We start from the raw sequence: 25,684 nt of genomic DNA, 5'->3' as shown, positions 1-25,684 counted from the left end.
GCCAAATTCACATCTTGAAATCCTAACCCTCAATGTGTGTTTGGAGAGAGGGTCTTTAGGGAGGTAATTAAGGTTAAATGAAGTCATCAGTGTGGGGCCCTGATCCAACAGAACTTGTGTTCTTTTAAGGAGAGGAAGAGAGTCCAGAGATCGCTTTCTTCCTCTGTGTGCACATTTAAACACAGGGGAAAAATGTCACCTACGAGCTAAAAAGAGAGTTCTCACCAGAATCCAACCCCATCAGCACCTTGATCTTGGACTTCCAGCCTCCAGAACTGAGAGAAAATAAATTTCTGTTGTTTCAGCCAGCCACCCAGTCTGTGATATTCTGTTATGGCAGCCCGAGTAGACTAAAACACTGGGACAAAGGACATACACATTTTTAATTTGATAGATGGACCAAAATAATCCTCTGAAGTTTTGCTCCACTTGACCCTTCCACACACAGTAAACAAGGCTTATTTCCCCTGTATCCTCACCGGCACTGGGTATAATCACACTGTTTAATCTTTGTCAATCTGAGAGACACAAAAAATGTATGTATGTAACTTAATGTATACTTGAAATTGAGATTTTTTTCCAGATGAGTGTGTGACTTTTAGAGTGAATCCTTTATCCTCCCTCTCCATCCCTGGAAGCCCATCATGTGGTATTACGTGAAAGCTCGTCCAACTCCACAGGGACGTTTCAAGTAATTTTCTTATTCACTTTCCATTTCCTCTTGCTTCTTTAATAATTCATGAGTTGAAATGGCTATAAAAGAAATAAAGGTAAGAGAACATTATTGGGAGGGTCTCTCATATTTGGTAGTAAGATATTTAATTCACTGTGATTTGGAAAAATGAGCTATAGGCCATATAATATTATAGATGAACGTAAGTTTCCACTAGAGTCAAATTTTCTCAACTGCCTGATTGCCATGTGAAATGTATTTGAACAGTTTTAGAACAGAAGTTGTTATTACATGTGTCCACAGACTGATAGAAGTAGGAATGAGGGAGACGTGCAATTTTTTTTCTTTGAGATATGTTGAGCTAGCTCCTTACTGATCATTCTTCTTTCTTCTTGGGAGTACAAGGATGTGTCACCAGGACACTCTGCTCCAGGGGCTCCCAGGTGCCCCGTTTGAATTATACATCCCCTATGCCTGTCCTCCAGGTGCTTGCATTCCAGCCAAATAAAAAAGTTTGGGCTACAATGACATATATTAATTAGAAAACACACCCACACACCCATGGACCACTGGATTATGAATGATGCCCCTGACTTATGCCTCTACGTACCCCAGTGTTAAATGTTGATGGAACGAGTAAATGTATGTATGTATGAATGAATGGCAAAAATACCAATTAGTTAAGTATCCAAATGTTTCTTGGGAAGGATGTTATTTTGGCCAAGAGGCTGAGCACAACTTTTGATCTTCATAGCATTCAAAGTCATGACCTTGTAGCCACACTGGCAAATTTCGTGGCTTGAACAGATGGAACAATCAAGCCAGCCTATGAAAAACTGAAGTATTTTACACATATATACCCTCACACGAAGTGAATTACGATCTGAGAAGCTGGATAGCGATGATATCTTATTACTCACTGTTTTTTAGCCGTTAATTCCCAGATGTTGATTAATCATTGACCGCTCATGATTGTGTGTTTTCTGATTCAGTTCTAGAACTTTGAACAAGGTCAGTAACCTTGTGTTGCTGTGGTCATAGTACCTTGCTAATTACTGAGAGTGGATAATTATGTCAAATATTTTCTAGAGCGCTAAGAAATGGCTTTCAGTATAGCTTAAATTTGTTATATGGGCTAGTTTTAAAACAGATCGGGGCTACAGATTTGAAACTATTCCACTGGCATGATGTCTACGGGGGCGGGTGTGTGTGTTTGTTTGTTTGTTTGTTTTGGTAAGTGGTAACCTTGGCAATTTCTATTTGTGGCACATGGTGTGTGGCCTCTCAGAGCTCTACGCTCTACTCTCTGACTCGGTTTTCCTTGCTATGCAACGAGTCCATTTGTCCTCAACCTGCAAATTTCAGTTGGCTTTTTTTCCCTTCTGCCAAACCAATATGGAAATTGCCCCCCTCCCATTATTTTGGCCACATTTTTCAAAGCTTATCAGACCAGCCCCAAACTCCAGCATAACTCTATAACTTAAGTTATTCAAAATTTTCTTGAATGAGATGCCTTTTAGACTGGATACATGATAACAATAAGGGAAAAACTTGGCACATTTTGTCTCGCATTTGACTGTAGAAAAGGCCCTGGTGGCTTAGCTTACACATGTCTGGAAACAAAATTTGCCTTTCTGCTTCTTTGTGAGGCAGTCAAAGCATGATGTGCAAGTCCAAAATATATTTAGTTCTGTCTGTGGCAATTCTTTTTTTAAAATATTTATTAATTTATTTGGCTGCAACGGGTCTTAGTTGCGGCATATTGCTACGTGTGGGATCTTCATTGCAGCATGCAGGATCTTTGGTTGCGGCATGTGGGATCTTTGATTGCAGCATGCAGGATCTTTAATTGCAGCATGCGATCTCTTAGTTGTGGCATGTGGGGTCTTAGTTCCCTGACCAGGGATCGAACCCTGCCCCCCTGCATTGGGAGCATGGAGTCTTAGCCACTGGGCCACCAGGGAAGTCCCCATAGCAATTCTTTTGTTGAAGATGCTTGCCACGAAACATCCTGGAGGGGGATTGGGTGGAAGAATAATAGACTAGGGTGTTGCTTGGATGGGGCAGGCAGAGCACTGCCTAAAGGAGTAAGTGCTGAAGAAGTGATTTTACTTTAGAAAACATTCAAATCTGAAGTCACGGGGGCTATTTTGTTCTGTTGTGTATGTGTTTAAGTAATACATTTATAGCATAAAACTATTTTTCAAACAGTTCAAAAGGGTATAAAATGAAATGAAAGTCTCCCTCCTTCATGGATTTCTAATACTTTTGTTTTCCTCCCCAGACTTTTGTCAGTTTCTTGTAGACCCCTCTAGAGAAATTCTACATTTATGCAGGTACACACATACACACACAAGTGATAGCATATTATAACACAATTGTCCACTTTGTTTTCTCTGTTTTGTTTTTGCATAATAATATAGTAATTCAACAGACATTTATTGGGCACCTAATATATGCTGGATCCTGTTCTAAGTACTCGGGATAGAACAATGAAGAAAAAAACTATGTTGGTTTTCTATTGCTGAATAACAAATTACCACAAATTTAGTAGCTAAGAACAACAGACATTTATTATCTGTCAGTTTCAGTGCATCAAGAGGCTGGGCACTACTTAGCTGAGTTTTCTGCTTCAGGCTCTGGGCAGGCTGCAGTCAACATGTCCGCAAGGCTGTGCTCTCATCTGAACGCTCAGTTGGACTCTTCATCTGCTTCCAAGCTCGCTCCAGTTGTTGGTAGAATCATTTCCTTTTGGTGCCTGGACTGAGAGCTTCAGGTTTTCAACTGGCTGTTGGTCAGAGGTGTTAAGTTCCCAGTTGCCACCCTCAAACAGTTCACAAATGGCAGCTTGCTTCTTCAAGGCCAGCAGGAGAGTGAGAGTGGATCCACTAGCAAGACAGTCTTATATTATGTAACATAATCACGGGAATGACAGCCCATCACTTTGTCACATTCTGTTGGTTAGAAACAAGTCACATGGGACTTCCCTTGTTGTCCAGTGGGTAAGAAGCCGTGCTCCCAAGGCAGGGGGCCCGGGTTCGAGCCCTGGTTGGGGAACTAGATCCCACACGCATGCTGCAACTACGAGTTCGCATGCTGCAACTAACACTCCGTGTGCCGCAACTAAGAAGCCTGCATACTGCAACTAAGAGTCAGCATGCCACAACTAAAGATCCCACATGCCTCAACTAAAAAACATGCCACAACAAAGATCCCGCATGTTGCAACTAAGACCTGGCGCAGCCTAAATAAATAAATAAATATATATATATAAAAGAAACAAGTCACAGGTCCCATCCGCATGGAAGAGGAAGGAATTAAACACCAGTAAGTGGGGATCGTGGGTGGGGGCATGCGTCTTAGAGTCTGTCGCCTCACGAACCAAGCCCCTGCGGTCATGGAGCTTACATTATAGTAGGGGAAGACAGACAACAAAGGAATAGACAGATAAAGGTTGCAAATAAATGCTAAAGCAGAACAATAAATCTGGCTAAATGGAACAGAAGTGAAGGGTGTAGTCAGGGCAGGCCTCTCAGGGGCAGCAACATGGGAGCAGAGACCTGAAGGAAGTGAGGAAGCTGCACAGAGAGCTAATAGAAGTGGGCTCCAGCCTGAGACAGCAAGTGCACAGGCCCTACCTTGTGGACTTGTTGGAGAGTTCTGTAAGTCGGCAGACTGGTATTTCTGCAAGCCATCGCTCAGGTGGAAGGACACAAACCCAGAGAGGAGATGGGGTCAGATGGGATAGGACCTTGTGGGTGTAAGGATCTCTGAGCAAGATGCAGAGCTATTGGAAAATTGGGGGCAGAGGAGAAACATTGTTTGGCTTACCTTTGCAAAAGATCACATGTTTCCTGGGGTGAGAACAGACTGAAGGGAGGCGTCGGTGGAAGCAGGGAGACCAGTTTGCAAGCTGTTTTAATCATCTCGGCAGGAAACAATGATGGTTTGGATGGAAGTGGCGCTGGTGTGTTTCCTGGAAAGTAGGCGGATCTAGTCTGAGGTGGAGCCTGCAGCACTGAGGGTGGAATTGATGGGCGGTGGGAAGGAAAGAGAAAGGTTAAGGGTGATGGCAAGGATTTGGGCCTGAGCCACTTGAAGAATGGTGTCACCATTTACTGAGATGCAGAAGACAGTGGGAGGAATGGGTTTGGACAGAAAAAATCTAGAATTTCATTTTATTATACACTTGAAAGCGAAGGATATAGTCAACTTCATTTTTTTTTTTTTTTTTTTTTTTTGCCGTACGTGGGCCTCTCACCGCTGCGGCCTCTTCCACTGCGGAGCACAGGCTCTGGACGCGCAGGCCCAGCGGCCATGGCTCACGGGCCCAGCAGCTCCGTGGCATGTGGGATCTTCCCAGACCGGGACACAAACCTGTGTCCCCTGCATCGGCAGGCGGACCCTCAACCACTGCGCCACCAGGGAAGCCCTCAACTTCATATTTTTAAAAGTTCACTCTGGTTGCTGTGACATGTTGGATTGAGAAGTTAAAGTGTGGATGCTCTGAGACAACAATTGGAATGGTATTGTGGCAGCCCAGCCAAGGAGTGTTGGTGGCCCGGGCTCAGCAGAATAGGGTGGGAGGAGACGGAAGTGAATGGACTTTCAGTGTGTCCTGGAGGTAAAATAGGGCAGGTCCGGAGGTTGTCTGAAGGTAGTAGGAATGGTTTTGTTGCAGGGAAGACCACACTTAATCTGATGGGCATAAAGCAGAAGGTGACTATCAAAGTAGAACAACAGCAAGAGTAAAACTGGATTCTCCGCAGGGGCTTTGGAAACTACTTTCATGAACAAGTGTCTTAGTCCAGGCTGCTATAACAGAATGCCACAGAAAACCACAAGGTGGCTTATAAGCAACAGAAATTTATTTCCTGCAGTTCTGGAGACTGAAAGCCTAAGGTTGGGGTTCCAGCATGGTCAGGTTCTGGTGAGGACCCTTTTCCAGGTTGCAGACTGCCAATTTCTCAATGTATCTTCATATGGTGGAGAACAGAGGGAGGAAGCTAGTTCTCTCATGACTCTTTAAGGGCACCAATCCCATTCGTGAGGGCTCCACCCTCATGACCTCATCTATTCCTAATTGTATACTCAACTCCCCCCCACCCCCCAACCCCAGACTCCTATACCATCACATCAGGGAGTAGGGTCTGGGAGAACATAAACATTCAATCCATAATATTCTTCCCCTGGATCCCCCACATTCATGTCCTTCTCACACACAAAATACATCTGCTCAAAAGTGTTAAACTCATTCCAGCATCAACTCTAAAGTCTAAAGTCCAAAGTCTCATCTAAATATTATCCAAATCAGGTATGGATGAGACTTAAGGTATGATTCATCCTGAGGTTGATTCCTTTCTAGCTGTGAACTTGTGAAACCAAACCAATTATGTGTTTCTAAAATACAATGATGGGACAAGGACAGACATTCCCATTCTAAAAGGGAGAAACAGGGAAGAAGGCAGGGGTGATGGTTTCCAAGCAAGTCCAGAACCCAGCAAGCCAAACTCCATGAGATCTTAAAGCTCCAGAATAACCCTCTTTGGTTCCATGCTCTCCCCTCCAGGCCCACTGGGGCAGAAATCCCACCTTTCTGACCCACTGGGGCAGTGGCCCCACCTCCACTGGGGTGGAGGTGCTGCCTCCAGAGCCCTACTAGGCAAGAGTCGGCCCCCAGGACTCTGCTAGGAAGCCCCATCCCCACAGCTCTGGGCAGCCCTGCCCGTCCGGCTCCGGGCAGAGGCTGTCTAGCCTGGTAGAAGCAAGGCAATGGTCTTATTTTCTGAAACCAAGGAGGCAGCCCTGATGATCTCTGAATCGCCTTTGGGGTCACTCTTCTCTCGTCTTGAAGAATAGCACATGATCTCACCAAATAGCCCTACGGTCTCATCCTGTAAAATCCACAAAGTTTGACAGCCTTCCTTCATTCCTTCCTATTTCCTTCTCCTTCAGTTTAAATTGGCAGTTTTCCTCCTGGGGTGTCAGCCATATCCTTACTCATTTCCTGATGCCCCAAATGGTCACTTGGCCATATCCTTAGTGTTCTCATTTTCTGCAATATGGACAGGCTGAGAATTTTCCAAATCATTAAGTTCTACTTCCCTTTTGCTTAACCGTCTGTCTTTAAGTCATTTCTCTCTTCTTGAATTTTACTATAAGCAGCCAGGAAGAGCCAAGCCACACCTTCGACACTTTATTTTAGCAATCGCTTCAGTTAAATACCCAATTTCATTGCTTGCATGTTCTATCTTCCACAAAACACTGGAACACAAACACAATTCAGCCAAGTTCTTTACCACTTTATAACAAGGATTGCCTTCCCACCAGTTTCCAATAACATGTTCCTCATTTCCATCTGAGACCTCACCAGAATGGCATTTACCATTCATATTTCTACCAACATACCGTACATGACTACTTAGGTATCCCCAAAGAAAACTGAGTCTTTCTCTACAGATCTCTTTTCTTTGACCTCTCATCAGAATGACCTTTAAAGGGGGAATTCCCTGGAAGTCCAGTGGTTAGGACACTGCGCTCTCATTGCCAAGGGCCTGGGTTCAATCCCTGGTCAGGGAACTAAGAGCCTGCAAGCAATGCGGCCAAAAAAAAATTACCTTTAAAGGGCCTTTCATGGTGGTATAAACTTTTCTACCATGCGCCTCCAAACTTCCCCAGTCTCTACCCATTTCCCAGATCCAAAGCTGCTTCCACATTTTTAGGTATTTGTTAGAGCAGCACCTCCACTTCCTAGCACCAATGACCTATATTAGTCAGGGTTCTCCAGGGAAACAACCGGGAGGATATATATATTATCTATTATTTGAATTTGTTATATATGTAATATATATCCATATATAGAGATTTATATGGAGAGTTATTATGAGGAATTGACTTATGCAGTTGTGAAGGCTGAGAAGTCTCATGATCTCCTGTCTGCAAGCTGGAGACCCAGGAAAACCAGTGGTGTAATTCAGTCCAAGTCGGAATGCCTGAGAACCAGGGACGCTAATGATATAAATCCCAGTCCAAGCTGGAAACGATGAGATGAGATGAGATGTCTCAGCTGAATCAGCAAGGTGTGAAAAACGGGGTGAATTCCTCCTTCCTCTGCCTTTTGTCCTATTCAGGCCCTGAACCCATAGGACTCCAAAACTGGATTGTGGTGATGGCTGCACAACTCTGTAAATTTAGTAAAAGTTATTAAATTGTACGCTTAAAATGAGTGAATTTTATGGTATAGAAATTATAGTATAAAGACTTTAAACACACACACGTGTGTAAACACACACACACACATGCATACACACACCAAAGATCCCAGAATGCACACAATTTGAGCAATATTTTTTCTAAAAGTTAGGAATGGGAGAAACTTCCATTGCACAGAACAAGATACAGGCTTCCACATCGCATGTTATTTTGAAGTCTCATTGAAATGCAATTCCCTACTTGGAATCCTCTTTGTACTCACAAAGGAGGAAACAAACATGGTACAATGGTGTATATTCTGTGCAAAAAAGGGGAAAGTTGTAAATGGTACCTAAGCCCAAGATTATTAATACCTGGGCAAATACTTCATTTGCTAAACGCAGAAGATACTAATAACTATAACTATGTGACTATTATTCATGGTTTTGTGAACTCTGGAGTAATATAATCACACACTAAGATTTAATTACAATGACAATTATTAATAACACCATGTAGTAGTATGTATGTGCAATCCCCCTTCTGTTTTATTCAAGATAATAAATCAACAAAATTGTACTTAAATTTGCCTGATTCTTGGGCAACTTGCTTTTCATTTATCTACTCAATTTTTACTCTGCAGAATCTTGATGTTTCTGTAAATCTTGCAAGTTGAGACCATCAGCTCAGTATTTTCCCCCCTAAGAGTAAGAATGCTGAGAATGAATAGGACGTTATATTATGCAGGATAATGTCTGGTGGGTTTTTTTTTTAATTAATTAATTTATTTGGTTACACAGGGTCTTAGTTGCAGCAGGCGGGCTCCTTAGTTGTGGCATGTGGACTCTTAGTTGTGGCATGCATGTGCGATCTAGTTCCCTGGCTGGGGATCAAACCTGGGGCCCCTGCATAGGGAGCATGGAGTTCCAACCACTGCGCCACTGGGGAAGTCCCCAATGTCTGGGTTTTTGATAGCTGTGTTTTTTGGCTCATCAGTTTAATGAAGGTGGTTTTAAAGAATGTAATGTTCTAAATAGCAAAATGAAAAGGCTGAGTAATCAAAATTTATTATTGAAATTAGTGTAGTCTTTCTCTTTGGTCGCAGTAGTAGATTACTTTGAGACAAAACATTGAGATTTGTTGTGGAAAGTGAATATATTTTTGTGTATTTAAAATTCCCTATTGTTTTAGACTGGATGGTTTTTGAGGAAACTTCCAGAAGAGATACTTTATGATTCTATACACATTCAACACTCATTTACATTGCCTTATCATCCTGCACACAAAGTAAATTCCCGCCTCAGGGCCTTTGCACTTGCTGATTTGCACTTGCTATTCCCTCTGTCTGATGTGTCATTCCCTAGATGGTCATGGTCTACTCCCTCACTTAAGTCCCTGATCAAATATCACTTCCTCAGAGCAGCCTTCCCTGATTAGCCCATCTAAAAATAGCACACCGTCACTATCTTTTTAGCTTGCTTTCTTTCTCTTCACAGCACTTAGCCACTGTCTGACCTTATATGCTTGGCAGGGACATCGTCAGTGTTGTTCATTGCTATATCCCCAGACTTTGGCACATAATAATTGCTCAAGACATGTTTGTTGAATTAACTGAATGAATTTTAATTTGACTTTAAATATTTACCTTTTTTTGCCTCCCTAATCAGACAGTAAATTCATGGAAGGCAGCCAAAGGCCCTGGTTGCTTATTTATCTTCTCTAAAACAATTAGCTCAGCTCTGCAAGGATGCTAAACATTCAACCAAGATTTACTGAATGAATGCCTTGAAACATGGACATGTGACACGGCTAACCGGTCAGCGTTACCTGCAGGTGAACAAGAACAGTGATGTCTTGCCTTACAGCCCACATTTTACAAACTACTTTTATGTATATTAACTCATATGATCATTTTGGTAATACTTTAGTAGTTCTGAAGGTTCGCCTGAAGAAACAAGCATTCAAAAATAACAAATGTTAATTTCCGGCGTGTACTATTGCTAATTCTGAATACTATTTTTTTTTTTTTGGTTTAAATATCATTTAATGTGTTCTTGGACATCTGAAAAACTATTTTAAAAGACTGAATAAGATTTAAAATAAATAAGGAAATAAGTAAAAATAAGAAAGACTGTCTTGAAACATATATATGCATGGAGAGATTTTTCGAAGAGTGTTTATCAAAGTCTTCATGATAGTTATTTCTACATGGTGGGATCTTAGTAATGTTTACTTTTTTTTGGCTTTGCATTTTTCTCACTTGAATGTTTAAAACAAATTTGAAGTCATGAAAAGAAACTTTTTTCTATACAATGCTTTATTTTTAATTTGCCAGTGTGAAGAGCATAAAAATATCACTACTCATTTTCCTGGCTATGTAATTCTCAGGACATAGCAAATTTCATTCTGAGAAAACTTTTAATACTGATTTATAGTAAAGCAACAACAAACAAATAGAACGAACCAAAATTCTCTAGGGTTTTCGGTGTGTTTTCCATATTTATGCCCATGTTATTCTCTGAGCAAGAAAAAAGGTAGAGCAATGCTTCGTAATTTGTTAATTTTTCATCTTTGCCAAAAAAACCTTTCCAGGAAATTGAGCTCCCAAAATAGGCCAAAATCGGGCGTTAGGGGCTCATTCTGGACTTTGGACCAAACTTAGAGGGCACACATGAAACGTACTAACTTATTTTCCGTTTTTCTCTTGATGATTTAAAACACTTAAAATCCCTGTCTTTTCCCCACAGGAATTGGGAAGATATGCAAATAACCACTTTGTGGAAAATCTCTGCTGATGCCAACAATATGGTCCTCAAATTAGGCTTAAAAGGTTTTGGGTTTTCTTTCATTCTGAACTAAGAAGGGTTTTTCATGGTTGCTGGTGCACCTTAGGGCAAGTGAAGTTTCTTTACACGCTGAACACCTTGTGTCTGTCTCCCTGCCGGTGCGTCTGCGCGTGTTTCTGTGTGCAAGTCTGCATAAAGTCGGTTTGGGGTGTGTGACGGTGGTTTTGAGCCCATGGTTTACGCACTCTACGAAGAAGCGCGTCCAGCCCTGTAGGTGGGCACAGGTTTCTCCAGTCTCGGGGTCGTGTGGGGGGACCCTCCGCCAAGGCCTGCGGCTCCCAACCCCAGCCAGGGCGCGGCAGAGCGGGCGCAGGGAGTAGTGGGATGGCCCGGCAGCCTGCGTCCAGGCAGGGTCCGGGACACATGCTTGGGTGGCGAGGGGGCGCATTTTCTCCCCTCTGGAACACTGCTTAGAGCGGAGATCTCGGGAGGGGTCGGAGAAGCCCAGGGGGTCCCGTTGCTGCAGACTGGGGGAGGGGACAGTGGGCGGGGCGGCACCTCCCACAATCCATTCCCTGCGGAGGGGGCGGCGACCTCCGTCCGGCCCCACCCAGCCTCAGGGACCGGGAAACTGGGATCGGAGGCGGCACGCGCATCAGGGGCGCCTGGACGCCCAGGTACGTGCTACCCTCTCCCTAGCCGGCGCCGGGACGGTTGGGCAGGGCGGTTTCAGCCCCAGACACACCTTCCCGCGGCCTCTGTGACGCACCGCGCGGCCTCTGGGGCTGGACCGGCGGCGCGGCGCGCGCTGTGGGGGCGGGGAGGGGGCGGGGCGTGAGGGGCGGACCCGGCAGAGGCCCCGCCCCGGGGCCGGAGGAGCAAGGACGCTACGGAGCAGGCGCGCCCCGCCGCCGTCGCTGCCGCTGCTGCCGCCGCCGATCACCCTTCTCCAGAGCCGCCGCTGCAGCCGCCATTTGCACGGGGACCCCGGTGACAGGGGCTCGGCAGAGGGGCGGAGGGAGGGGGGGAGGGCCCGCGGAGCCCCCGAGGGCGGGAGCGACGCCGCCGGCGCCGGCCGGGCTCACAGCGCGACCGCGCCGCCCGCGGCGGGCCGGGAGCAGCAGCAGCAGCAGCAGCAACAGCAGCAGCAGCAGCAGCAACAGCAACAGCAGCAGCAGCCGCCGAGGCCGGGCGTGCGCCTGAGGCGCGGCGGCGGCGGCGGCGGCGGCGGCCCTGCGGGCAGCCAGGAGGGGCGGGGGCAGCGGCCGCCGCCGTTTGATGGATCCGAGGATCGCCTGGTTCCAGCCAGAGCAGCTCGGACCGTCCAACAGTCTGTGGATGCAGATCTGGGAGACGACCCAGGGACTGAGGAACCTCTACTTCAACCACCACTGTCACAGCAGCGGCGGCGCGAGCGGCGGCGGCGGCGGCAGCAGCACGGCCACCGGCGGGAGCGGCAGCAGCACCGGCAGCCCGGGCGGCGCGGCCCCGGCCCCGGCCGGCATGTACCGTTCCGGGGAGCGCCTGCTGGGCGGCCACGCGCTGCCGGCAGAGCAGCGGGACTTCCTGCCCCTGGAGACGACCAACAACAACAACCACCACCACCAGCCCGCGGCCTGGGCCCGCCGGGCTGCCGTGGGCCCCTCGGCGTCCCCGTCCCCCTTGGCGTCCTCGTCCCCGCACTCCTCGGCCGCCGTCCCCGCCGCGGAACCCGCCGACCCAGCTTCGGGCAGCAGCAACAAGAGGAAGCGCGACAATAAGGCCAGCACCTACGGACTCAACTACAGCCTGCTGCAGCCCAGCGGAGGGCGGGCCGCGGGGGGCGGCCGGGCCGACGGCAGCGGGGGCTTGTACAGCGGGACCCCGTGGAAGCGGAGGAACTACAACCAGGGAGTCGTGGGGTGAGTGGTGGCCCTGCGGCCTGGCGGCCTGGCCCTTGCACACGCGCAGCCGGGCACACGACCACAGAAGGGGGATTGGGGGGGAGCCTGGGTGAGGCCACCCCCCTCTGCCTACCTTCGTTACTGGTCCTCAGGGGGCTGATGGCCATCGCTCCATCCCTCCGCCATCCATACCTTCTCCCAACCTTGGTTAGCGGTCCACAGCTTTCCCCCCTCCCCCTCAGCTCCACGCCTTTTCTGGACATCCCCTCAGCCATCCACACCCTCCCCTCACCTCCCTTAGTCATCCACATCCTCCTTTTTAACCCTCCACAGTTTCCCTGGACCCCCCCCGTTATCCATCCACTCTTTCCTCCCATCCCCCCTAGTCAAAGACACCTTCCCTCTATTCCCTCTCCAGCCCTCTAGCCCTCCCCACCCTGCTCCCCATCATCACACCCCAAAATGAAGTCGCTTAGCACAGGCAAATCATTCATTCCCTGAGAACGTTCCTGTGTTAGTGCCTTTTGACGGTACAGGACTTGGAGGTGCTTTTCTTGCCAAGAATAGAAACATCCAGAAAGCTCCTCCCCCTCCCCCAATCCCAAACAGGAATCCGTGTCAGCCCTGAAAGGCTTTGCCTGCTATTGACCCTTGGCCCATCTCTTTATTTTTTATTTTTAAAACTTTCCTATATTAGCGATGCCTTGCTTTGTGGGGAGTGAGGAATGGGGTGACAGTTAAGTTTAGGCTGATGGAGACGGTGAGCTCTTCTTCTCAGGCGGATAGAACTTTCTAGGAGTTCATGGTCCTTGGCCCCAGTTTCTCTCTGTAAAGTTGTCATCCTGGCAGAGACAGCCAGTGCTTTTCATTCTAGGGGGTAACTTTATGCTAATGAATGAATGTTGCACCACTAATGACTTTCTGTTTAAAGTTCAGCTGTTACAAAATGGAATCTTACCTGACCCCTAGTGAATTATGTACATAAACAGGGACTGTTTCCAGCTAGATTTCCCTTCTGGAAGAGCCCCTGTGCTGGAATTGATTATACAGTCCTTTTTAAAAATTTTTGTAAAATAAAGCTTTTGGGCCGTGTGTGTGTGTGTGTGTGTGTGTGTGTGTGTGTATGTGTGTGTGTGTGTGTGTGTTTAGCTTGAGTATGGAGAATGAGCTTTAAAATTGCTTTTCATTTTTCAGATCCTGTTTTACATTGTGGGCTACAGTAGGCAAATGAAATCACCATTAGTAGTCCCTTGTGAAACCTTTTCTTAGATTCATCCATTCAGATCTGCCCTGCTTTGGCAAGCAGAGAGAGTTCTGTGTACCTTTTTGAAGGTCTGGGTAAAATGAGTTGGTGGGTTCCATCTGCTTCTAGTGGGCTGGTGTCTGCTGTATGCTACTATTACAACTCCCACCTTTTATGGAAAATGTAGTCAAGCATTTTAGGACTGGCATTGGGGTACATATCAAACCTGTCCTCACTTTCCAGAGGGGAACCTTTTTGGGTTTAGTCCTCTGTTGCTAAGCTTCAAGGGCGCTCTCCATGGTCATCTCGTTTTAATAAAAGGCTCATGGTTCCATCCTGTTAGCATTTCCAAGATGAAGCATAAACCTGTGGTTTAGTGACAAGCAAATTGATATTGAGGGATTCTGGTAGTTTCATTTCACAGGAATAAGCTCCAGTTAAGTAATCACTGTAAACGAAAATCTTGAAGTTCCCTAGTTTCATTTTACTGAAGCTTCTGCATATGTATGTAGCAATGATACATTATAAATCCAAAATGCTGGCTGCCTCTCTTTTTGATAGATTAGAAATTCTCTGTTTCACTTGCTATTTAATGTTGAGGATACTGTAAAAGACTCACATTTGAACTTAGGTAGAAGCAAGATGTTCTTGGTCCTGATTCAAATATTATATTTTCCTCAAAGGGATTAAGGAGAGGAATTTCCATTTCCCAGAGGGATTACTGTTTAAAAACTGATTGTAAACCTGTCTTAAAACTGCTTATCGCTTCATCAGACTTTCCATTCTTTTGCCTCCTTCTTTAGAGGATGTCAGCAGTTAAATTTTTTAAATTTTATTAAGCGGTTCCTAAGAGTGTTTTTGTAAAAGTGTCTGGGTGCTTAAAAATTCTTGTTGTGATTTATGGATCCTTACTTCTTGACTTTTTCAAAAGTTTTGCTTTTTTTAATACAGGTATTTAAAAAAATCTCATTTCAGAGTGCACCTCAATGTTACGCTATTCTGAGATTAAATACAGTAAAACTATCCTGAGTTCTTGGGATGACTGACATTTAGCTAACAGATTAACAAATCGTGGTGGTCCCTGGCCTCTGAACTGACATGACTGTCCAGATAGGGAGAGGAAGAAAAAGCACATGAACAGTGGACTGGAACTGTGGGACAGCTGTATACACACTCTGTCTCACATGTTTGATCTCTCTGTGTTCTTTGTTTTGGCCAGACTGGTTGACTTATTCCCTGAACACTCCAAGATCCAGTTTAAAATCCTGACTTTGTTGCCCAGGTTCATGATTTTTTTGGTTCTTCCTCTGAAATCTTGTAGTACTTGTTTCATGCTCTTGGTATAGCTTGCTTATGTTTGATTTTCCTTTTATGTATATGTTTTCTCTTACCCACTAGGTCACTAGTTAAGATGAAATTTCTTTCTTTCTTTTTTTTAAATTGAGGTAAGATGGAAATTTCTTAAATGTAGAGTAAGATGTTTGGATTTCATCCCTAAGTTTTCATGGTCCTCTTTCAAAATTAAAACTCACCTCGGCTTACCATCTCAGCCTTCTCTGTGTACCCCAGATCCAAGGAGTTTGTTTGCTTTTCTTTCTTTTTTTTTTTTTTTTTTTTTTGCGGTACACGGGCCTCTCACTGTTGTGGCCTCTCCTGCTGTGGAGCACAGGCTCCGGACGCGCAGGCTCAGCGGCCATGGCTCACGGGCCCAGCTGCTCCGCGGCACGTGGGATCTTCCCGGACCGGGGTACGAACCCGCGTCTCCTGCATCGGCAGGCGGACTCTCGACCACTGCGCCACCAGGGAAGCCCATAGACTTATTCTTTTTTACTTAATGATTTTAATAGCTGTGTATTATTCTGTCTAGTGGTTACATCATATTTTACTTAAACTCGTCCCTATTTTAAGCATTTTATATTTCAATACATTGTTCAATATTCTTTGTGACTATGAGTTTCTCTATAGTTTGGATTATTTAGGTTAGAATCTTTTTTTTTTTTTTTTTGCGGTACGGAGGCCTCTCATTGTTGTGGCCTTTCCCGTTGCGGAGCACAGGCTCCGGACGCGCAGGCTCAGCGGCCATGGCTCACGGGCCCAGCTGCTCCGCGGCATGTGGGATCTTCCCGGACCGGGGCACGAACCCGCGTCCCCTGCATCGGCAGGCGGACTCTCAACCACTGTGCCACCAGGGAAGCCTTTTTTCTTTATAAAGTTGCTTTCACTTATTCTGTTTCTTGGAATTCATCCCCTTTCAGCGCTGGCTATGATATAGGACGAGTCCGCCTGCTGCTTCTGGTTGTCCGTGAAAATGAACTTTAAGCCCTTTGCTTTTCAGAGATTTAATTGTTGATCATAATGGAGAAAGAGGAGGTGCCAAAAGGTAGCAAACATGGGAAACTTTGGCAGATTCAGAGTCCTTGGTCTTGCGTCCAGGTGTCCAGAAACTTCTTGTGGAAAGTGCTTGGCGCTTGTCCAAGCTCATGAGGATAGGCTTGTGTTGGCTGCGCTGACAACTCTGTAGATATTTTTTCAAGGCTTGGATGACTTGTTCAAAACAACGTTTTAGAGTATGAATTTGACTGTGGGACATCAAGAAGTCCCTGGTGGGAAACTTGGGTTGAAGGAATAATTTCTTGAACTGGGATGATGCGTATGGGAATGGGAAGGAGTGAATGTGAAAGGTACCACAAGGTGAGAATGGAAAAGATTCTGACTCCCTTCATGGATTTAATAACAGCTTTGAATTTGAGTGACTAGGGTAATGTTCGTGTTATTGTTGAAAATAAGGGTTATGACTGTTGGTTTGGAGCAAAAGGTATGGTGCTGTTTAGATAGAACTGTCTAGCAGGGAGACGAAATTTTGGGGCTGAGATACAGTCATCTTTACTGCAGTGGGGCAGTGTCCTTTCTTATGTGTGTTGTACACTGTATCGTAGTTAAGTCCGAGATGTTAACGCTATTCTTTGGCCCTGGCCTTATGGCCTCTTTCTGACTGTTTCTACGCAATATGATCAGTGGGATTGGTGTTAGTGCTGGGCTCCAAAGCGATCAGGCAGATTAACATGAAAGAATTTAGAGGCCTTATTCCAAGGGTTTGCTCTAAGTATAATTTCTGTGCATTTGCAAATGTAGCCCACAGTAATTCTTCACTGAACTAGGACCTTCAGGTTATTGAATTTTACTGCATTTGGGTGCTTAAATGTGCTTTCAAGAAGACATTAGGTTTTCTGCAGTGTAGATTCTACACTAACAACATAATTCATATTTGAGAATTTCAAATCTAGCATACTGTGTTCAACTGAGCTGCTTCCATGCCACAACTCATCTTCTGTCTAAAATCTGTGACAGTGAACACTGTCACACCATCAGAATCATTGGCATTTTAGCGTGTGGAATTTTCTTCAACACCCATTAAGTTTTTAGGTGCCGAAAGGCAGAAAGAAGCCATTACTAGAGCTTTTAGGAATCTACCGTGGGGTCACACAGAAGGTTTAGTTTTTTTCTGGAAAGGAAGCATGGGAAAGGGATACTAGGAAAGTCTAAGGTAGGGAGGAGGAGGGAGTGTGTGTTACAGCAGTTCTGGTCCTGGGGTGGTAGATGGCCTTACATCACAACTTCTTCCGTGAAACCGCTACCAGTAAATCCTAGTGTTAGGAGTCCAGAAGGGTCCATGGGGAGAAAATTTCAAGGGCTCCCTTGCTGGTATTGGACTGGTCAGACAGTTGTGGTTAGGTATTCTTATACCTGAGAAAAATTTAAGCCACTTTTCCATGGAAAGTAGAAAAGCAAGGCGTTGTATGATTTTACTCAGCTTTCTTTTTGTCCTTTAGAGTAAAATTTAGTGGAGGAAACTATTTCAGGATCACACCCACTGCACTGGAGACTGTATATGTTAATCATTTATACACACATAGGTATGGAGTAGTCTTGAAGGGGCTGTAGGCCTAAGAGGATGCTCATTTGAAGAATTAGGGTCCAGTTCCCAGCAGCTGGTCTGAGACTGCTATTTTGACTCTTTCCTACAGAACTGGCTGGACAGCTCAGCCGACTTCGGGGATTCAGAGGATGGCCTAACCCTCTGAATATTTGTTAGGGACTCAGCTGCTACAGAACACCAAAAAGACTTTAAATTCATTTTTACCATGACAGGAAATTATTTTTTTCTAAGAGAATATTTATCGAAGTTGAGGATGCCCTTGAACTAGGCTTTTCATTAATTTGAACCCAAACAGCAGGTGTTAATTTATTTCCATCCTATAAGTTACTTAATGATATTAGAGACTTTTTTTTAATACTAAGGGCTTTGGGTTATGTAGAAATTTGAGTTAAAGATTTTGGGAAAAAGCTGAATGTGGAGCTGTTTTTGTTGTGTACTGGCTCCTTAATCACTTGAAGGGTTTCAGAGTATGGAAAAAAATCTTGCCATGTGCATAAGAGATTTCATGTAGTATCTGGTAACTGAACTCTGGAATTCTAGCTCAAGTCATGCTTTCTGCTGAAATAGTTTGAATAGTATACAGAAACCTGTGTTTTCAAATTAGTTGCTTTATTAAAAGTGCTCTATAAAATAAAAGTGCTCATGGAGCCTTTTTACCATGTTCCATATGCTGTGTTAAACCTTTTGTATTTCTTATATTAACCTTCTCATGCATAGCCCCATCTAATTTTTTGAAACTTTTTATTTTGAAATATAGATTCACAGAGAGTTGCAAAAAACAGTACAGAAAGATCCCATGTTCCCTTCATCTAGTTTCGTGCAGTGGTAACATCTTACATAACTATAGTTTAATATCAAAACCAGGCAATCAACATTGTTATAATCCATAGCCTTATTCAGATTTCACCAGTCTTACGTGCACTCATTTGTGTAGTGTGTGTGTGTTTAGTTCTGTGCAATTTTACACGTGTAGATTTGTGTAACCACCACCACCGTCTTTAAGATGCAGAACTATACCATCACCTCAAAGATCCCTCATGCCGTCCCTTTATTTTCACGCACACACATCCTCATCTCTAACCTCGAACAACCACTGATCTGCTCTCCATGTTTATAGTTTTTTCATTTCGAAAATATTATATAAATGGAATCATATAGTACTTTACTTTGACTTTTTTCCATTTACCATAACTCCTTTGAGTTCTTTCCAAATTGTTGCATGTTTAATAGTTCCTTCCTTTTTAATGCTGAGTAGTGTTCCAAAATTTGGATGTACCACAGTTTGTTTAACAGTTTACCTGGCGAAGGACATTCCGGAAGAGTTTATATGGTTTTTGGCTATTGCAAATAAAGCTGCTATACACATTCATGTAGTACACATTTTTATGTGAATGTAAGTTTTTACTTTGGGGGGAATAAATGCCCAAAAGTGCTGAGTCATTTGGTAAGTACATGAAACTGCTAAACTCTCTTCTAGAGTCGCTGTATCACATTACATTCCTACCAGCAAGGTATGTGAGATCTGGTTTCTCTGCATCCTCGCCAGCATTTGGTATTATTACTGTTTTTTATTTTAGCTGTTCTCATATGAATAGCAATAGTTTATTATGCTTTTATCATATTAACCACCTCATAAATAACTCCACCTAATTTTAAGTTTTATTTTAAAAACTTCTTGGCAGTATTGAGAATGTCTGCAATTAAAAATCTGTAAGTAAAATTGACTTAAAAGGGTCTTACTTTTCGATTTGCTTTGATTTTATGCTTAGCAATATCACTTTAACTCTTTTATCATTGAATTACTTTACAGTGTTTCCTTTACATGTTGCTTTTTCTTAGAAACTAGTATGAAGTAGAGCTTTATTTTCATTTTCTAAAAACATATAAAAGGATAACTTCAGAGTTGATTTCAAAATTTAGAGTCCTTCCTTTCATATGCTATGAATAAACTTTATTTTCTGTTGGCTTGGTTATATTTTGGGGAGTAAACCCCGTGGTTAGTGGTGATTTTTTTTTAAATTAATTTATTTTTTGGCTGTTTTGGGTGTTTGTTGCTGCACTCAGGCTTTCTCTAGCAGCGAGAGGGGCTACTCTGTTGCAGTGTGCGGGCTCCTCACTGCAGTGGCTTCTCTTTGTTGCAGGACATGGGCTCTAGGCGCAAGGGCTTCGGTAGTTGTGGCGCGCGAGCTCAGTAGTTGTGGTGCACGGGGTTAGTTGCTCTGCGGCATGTGGGATCTTCCTGGACCAGGGCTCGAACCCATGTCCCCTGCATTGGCAGGTGGATTCTTAACTACTGCGCCACCAGGGAAGTCCCTAGTGGTGACTTTTTTTGTTGGTGGTGGTAGTAAGGTTTTTTTTGGTTTTTTTTACAGTATTTTTACATCTGAACAGTGCCTTCAGACTGTGTAGAATAAATATATTTTCTTCATATCTATGCTAGAATAAACCATGTTTCATTGGAACCATTTTCTGGACTGAGAATTAGGACCTGGTCTCTTATCTTTCCTTTACCAGCCCCTTTAGTCACTGTTTTGATTTTGTCAAAATAACATAACTTTTAGCACTGTCAAGTTTGTATTATAAATTGTACTTTTTTTTTTTTTGCGGTATGTGGGTCTCTCACTGTTGTGGCCTCACCCGCTGCGGAGCACAGGCTCCGGACGCGCAGGCTCAGCGGCCATGGCTTACGGGCCCAGCCGCTCCACGGCATGTGGGATCTTCCCGGACCGGGGCACGAACCCATGTCCCCTGCATCGGCAGGCGGACTCTCAACCACTGCGCCACCACGGAAGCCCTATAAATTGTAAATTTATTGTATTGTAAATTTCTGCCAAAGCAAGAGTAAGGATGCATTAGGATTGTGGTTGTGGAGTTTTTTGTTTTTTTTTTTTAATTAATTAATTAATTAATTTTTGGCTGCGTTGGGTCTTTGTTGTTGTGTGCGGGCTTTCTCTAGTTGCGGTGAGCGGGGGCTACTCTTCGTTGCGGTGCACAGGCTTCTCACTGTGGTGGCTTCTCTTGTTGCGGAGCACGGGCTCTAGGCGCGTGGGCTCCAGTAGTTGTGGCACGTGGGCCCAGTAGTTGTGGCTTGTGGGCTCTAGTACGCAGGCTCAGTAGTTGTGGCACACGGGCTTAGTTGCTCCGCGGCATGTGGGCTCTTCCCGGACCAGGGCTCGAACCCGTGTCCCCTGCATCGGCAGGCGGACTCTCAAGCACTGCGCCACCCGGGAAGCCCGGTTGTGGAGTTTTAAAAGTTATCTTCTAGTAATTTGGATTTAATAAAGTGTTAGGTCTGTGATGAGGTTTTAAATTTGATGTCTTTATTCTTAAATTTAGTTATTCACCCTTGGTTTTCTTCTTTGTTTGAGGTGTTAATACCACTGTTCCTTAGAATACGTGTTTTCTGGTGTTTTTTTTTTTTTGGCCGTGTTGGGTCTTCGTTGCTGTGCGCGGGCTTTCTCTAGTTGCAGGGAGCGGGGGCTACTCTTCGTTGCGGTGCGAGGGCTTCTCATTACGGTGGCTTCTCCTTTTTTTTTTTTTTTTGCAGTTTTTTTTTTTTAACTATTGGAGTATAATTGCATTACAATGGTGTGTTAGTTTCTGCTTTATAACAAAATGAATCAGTTATACATATACATATGTTCCCATATCTCTTCTCTCTTGCATCTCCCTCCCTCCCACCCTCCCTATCCCACCCCTCTAGGTGGTCACAAACCACCTAGCTGATCTCCCTGTGCTATGCGGCTGCTTCCCACTAGCTATCTATTTTACGTTTGGTAGTGTATATATGTCCATGCCACTCTCTCACTTTGTCACAGCTTACCCTTCCCCCTCCCCATATCCTCAAGTCCATGCTCTAGTAGGTCTGTGTCTTTATTCCCATCTTACCCCTAGGTTCTTCATGACCTTTTTTTTTTCTTTCTTAGATTCCATATATATGTGTTAGCATACGGTATTTGTTTTTCTCTTTCTGACTTACTTCACTCTGTATGACAGACTCTAGGTCCATCCACCTCACTACAGATAACTCAGTTTCGTTTCTTTCTATGGCTGAGTAATATTCCATTGTATATAGGTGCCACATCTTCTTTATCCATTCATCTGTTGATGGACACTTAGGTTGCTTCCATGTCCTGGCGATTGTAAATAGAGCTGCAGTGAACATTTTGGTACATGACTCTTTTTGAATTATGGTTTTCTCAGGGTATATGCCCAGTAGTGGGATTGCTGGGTCGTATGGTTTTTCTATTTTTAGTATTTTAAGGAATCTCCATACTGTTCTCCATAGTGGCTGTATCAATTTACATTCCCACCAACAGTGCAAGAGTGTTCCCATTTACCATTGCAACAAAAAGAGTAAAATATCTAGGAATAAACCTACCTAAGAAGACAAAAGACCTGTATGCAGAAAATTATGAGACACTGATGAAAGAAATTAAAGGTGATACAGATAGATGGAGAGATATATCATGTTCTTGGATTGGAAGAATCAACATTGTGAAAATGACTCTACTACCCAAAGCAATCTACAGATTCAATGCAATCCCTGTCAAACTACCACTGGCATTTTTCACAGAACTAGTACAAAAAATTTCACAATTTGTATGGAAACACAAAAGACCCCGAATAGCCAAAGCAATCTTGAGAATGAAAAATGGAGCTGGAGGAATCAGGCTCCTTGACTTCAGACTATACTACAAAGCTACAGTAATCAAGACAGTATGGTACTGGCACAAAAACAGAAATATAGATCAATGGAACAGGATAGAGAGCCCAGGGGTAAACCCACGCACGTATGGTCTCCTTATCTTTGATAAAGGAGGCAAGAATATACAGTGGAGAAAAGACAGCCTCCTCAATAAGTGGTGCTGGGAAAACTGGACAGGTACATGTAAAAGTATGAAATTAGAACACTCCCTAACACCATACACAAAAATAATGGATTAAAGACCTAAATGTAAGGCAAGACACTGTCAAACTCTTTGAGGAAAACATAGGCAGAACACTCTATGACATAAATCACAGCAAGATCCTTTTTGACCCACCTCCTAGAGAAATGGAGATAAAAACAAAAATAAACAAATGGGACCTAATGAAACTTCAAAGCTTTTGCACAGCAAAGGAAACCATAAACAAGACCAAAGGACAACCCTCAGAATGGGAGAAAATATTTGCAAATGAAGCAACTGACAAAGGATTAATCTCCAAAATTTACAAGCAGCTCATGCAGCTCAATAACAAAAAAAACAAACAACCCAATCCAAAAATGGGCAGAAGACCTAAATAGACATTTCTCCAAAGAAGATATACAGATTGCCAACAAACACATGAAGAATGCTCAACATCATTAATCATTAGAGAAATGCAGTGGCTTCTCTTGTTCTGGAGCTTGGGCTCTAGGTGCGCAGGCTTCAGTAGTTGCAGCACACAGGCTCAGTAGTTGTGGTACGTGGGCTCAGTTGCTCTGTGTGGCATGTGGGATCTTCCCCAACCAGGGATTGATCCCGTGTCCCCTGCATTGGCAGGCTGATTCTTAACCACTGCGCCACCAGGGAAGTCCCAGAATACTTGTTTTTAAAATCAACATATGTTTTATATACTACTAATAAGTGCTAATTGTCAAAAAATTAGAAAATACAGCTAAACCAAAGGAAGAAAAAATAGCCCCTATAATACTAGTACCAGGACATAACTATTGTTAGCATATTTTGGTGTAGATATTTTTTATAATTTTATAATATTAATTTTATTTATAATATTAATTTATAATATTTATAATTTTATAATATAAATTTTATAATATAATTTTATAATATATTTTTATAAAAAATTTTATAATATAATTTTATAATATAATATAATATAATATAAAATAATATAATATAATATAAATTTTATAATGTAAATTTTATAATATTAATTTTATAATATTAATATATATATATTTAATATATAATAATAAATATATACACTTACTATATTTCATTTTTTCTATCAATATGGACTCCACTATGGGTATACTTAAAATTTTTTTCCAATTTAAAGAAAAATTTTTTGGTTGTTTGTTTTTGCAGTACACAGGCCTCTCAGTGTTGTGGCCTCTTCCGTTGCGGAGCACAGGCTCCGGACGCGCAGGCTCAGCAGCCATGGCTCACGGGCCCAGCCGCTCCGCGGCACGTGGGATCTTCCCGGACTGGGGCACGAACCCGTGTCCCCTGCATCGGCAGGCAGACTCTCAACCACTGTGCCACCAGGGAAGCCCCTAGAAAAAATTTTTTTGAATAATAGAAATTTATTCTCTCACAATCTGGAGGCCAGAACTTAGAACTGGTTTTTATCTTAAGATTGTTTTCTACTTTGGGAGAAGGGTATCAGACTATTGTGGGCATACTTTTTTGACTTAAAAAAATGTATTAATGTGACAAATATCTTGCATATGAAATACATTTCTACAGCATTTAAAAATACCCCACTACCTTTAGTATGACTCTGTGTACCTACTGTGTGTGGACATGGTATTCCAGTGATTGAATGCACCTTAATTTATTTCACCAATCCCCAGTTGAACATTTAGTTTGTTTCCAATCTTTTTTTTTTTTTTTTTTTTGCGTTACTCGGGCCTCTCACTGTTGTGGCCTCTCCCGTTACGGAGTGCAGGCTCAGCGGCCGTGGCTCATGGGCCCAGCTGTTCCGTGGCATGTGGGATCTTCCCAGTATCTTCCCGGAACGGGGCACGAACCCGTGTCTTCTGCATCGGCAGGCAGACTTTCAACCACTGCGCCACCAGGGAAGCCCCAGTCTTGTTTTTTAAAAGACATGTTTTTAGCTGAGCCTGTGCCACAGTGAGGATTATTTCTTCTATTTTTCTACTTATTTTTACTGAGATAAAATTCATATGCTATCATATTCACCCTTTTAAAGTGTACAATTCAGTGGTTTTAGACCATTACAAGATTGTGCAACCATCACAGCTATCTAATTCCAGAACGTTTTCATCACCACAGAAAGAAACCCTGTACCCATTATCACTCCACTATCCCCTTCCCCTTCAGATCCTGGAAGCCTCATACAGACTTTTTGTCTCTGTGGATTTATGATTCTGGAAATTTCATAAGAATGGAATCATATAATATGTGGCCTTTTGTGTCTGGCTTCTTTCACTTAGCATGTTTTCAGAGTTCATTTGTGTTGTACCATGTATCAGTACTTCATTCCTTTTTATGCCTAAATATTCCAGTGTATGTATATACCACATTTTGTTTTTCCATTTATTAGTTGATGGACATTTGGGTTGTTTCCACTTTTTGGCTATTATAAATAATGAACATTCATGTACAGATTTTTTTGTGGACATATGTTTTCATTTTTCTTGGGTAAATAACTTGGAGTGGAATTGCTGGGTCATATAAAGTGGCTATAATATTTTTCATTCCCACCAGCAATGTCTGAGGTTTCCAGTTTCTCCATGTTCTTGTCAATACTTTTCATTATCTGTCTTTTTGATTATAGCCATCCTAGGGAGTGTGAAGTAGTATCTCATTGTGTTTTTTAAAATTTATTTAATTCATTTTATTTTTGGCTGCATTGGGTATTTGTTGCTGCGCGCGAGCTTTCTCTAGTTGGCGCAAGCGGGGGCTACTCTTCGTTGCGGTACGTGTGGGCTTCTCATCGCAGTGCCCTCTCGTTGCGGAGCACGGTCTCTAGGCGCGCGGGCTCAGTACTTGTGGCTCGTGGGCTCCAGAGCACAGGCTCAGTAGTTGTGGCGCACAGGCTTAGTTCCTCCGCAGCATGTAGGATCCTCTCCGACCAGGGCTCGAACCCATGTCCCCTGCACTGGCAGGCGTATTCCCAACCATTGCACCACCAGAGAAGCCCTCATTGTGGTTTTGATTGCATTTCCCTAACGACTAAGGGTGTTGAGCATCTTTTCATGTGCTTGTAGGCTGCGTGTATATCTTCTTTGGAGAAATG

The 25,684-nt window shown here is 43.6% G+C and overlaps 1 protein-coding gene across 2 annotated transcripts in view; it reads left to right on the top strand.

The window, feature by feature from the left end:
- The first annotated feature begins 11,758 nt into the window (after positions 1 to 11,758).
- TENT4B (terminal nucleotidyltransferase 4B) overlaps positions 11,759 to 25,684 on the top strand; it is a 60,147-nt gene continuing 46,221 nt past the window's right edge. The window contains exon 1 of one of the 2 annotated variants that reach the window (XM_029207908.1): positions 11,759 to 12,551. In XM_029207908.1, coding sequence (XP_029063741.1) covers positions 11,929 to 12,551 — 623 coding nt within the window. In that variant the 5' untranslated portion in view covers positions 11,759 to 11,928. The remainder of the gene's footprint in view (positions 12,552 to 25,684) is intronic. The other variant, XM_029207915.1, reaches the window with a different exon arrangement.

Source organism: Monodon monoceros, unplaced genomic scaffold (genome assembly GCF_005190385.1).
Source record: "Monodon monoceros isolate NGI ecotype Baffin Bay Population unplaced genomic scaffold, NGI_Narwhal_1 Super_Scaffold_10, whole genome shotgun sequence".
NCBI classification, from domain to species: domain Eukaryota; kingdom Metazoa; phylum Chordata; class Mammalia; order Artiodactyla; family Monodontidae; genus Monodon; species Monodon monoceros.
Note: the sequence above shows the minus strand (reverse complement) of the source record. Positions and strands in the feature narration are given on the sequence as shown.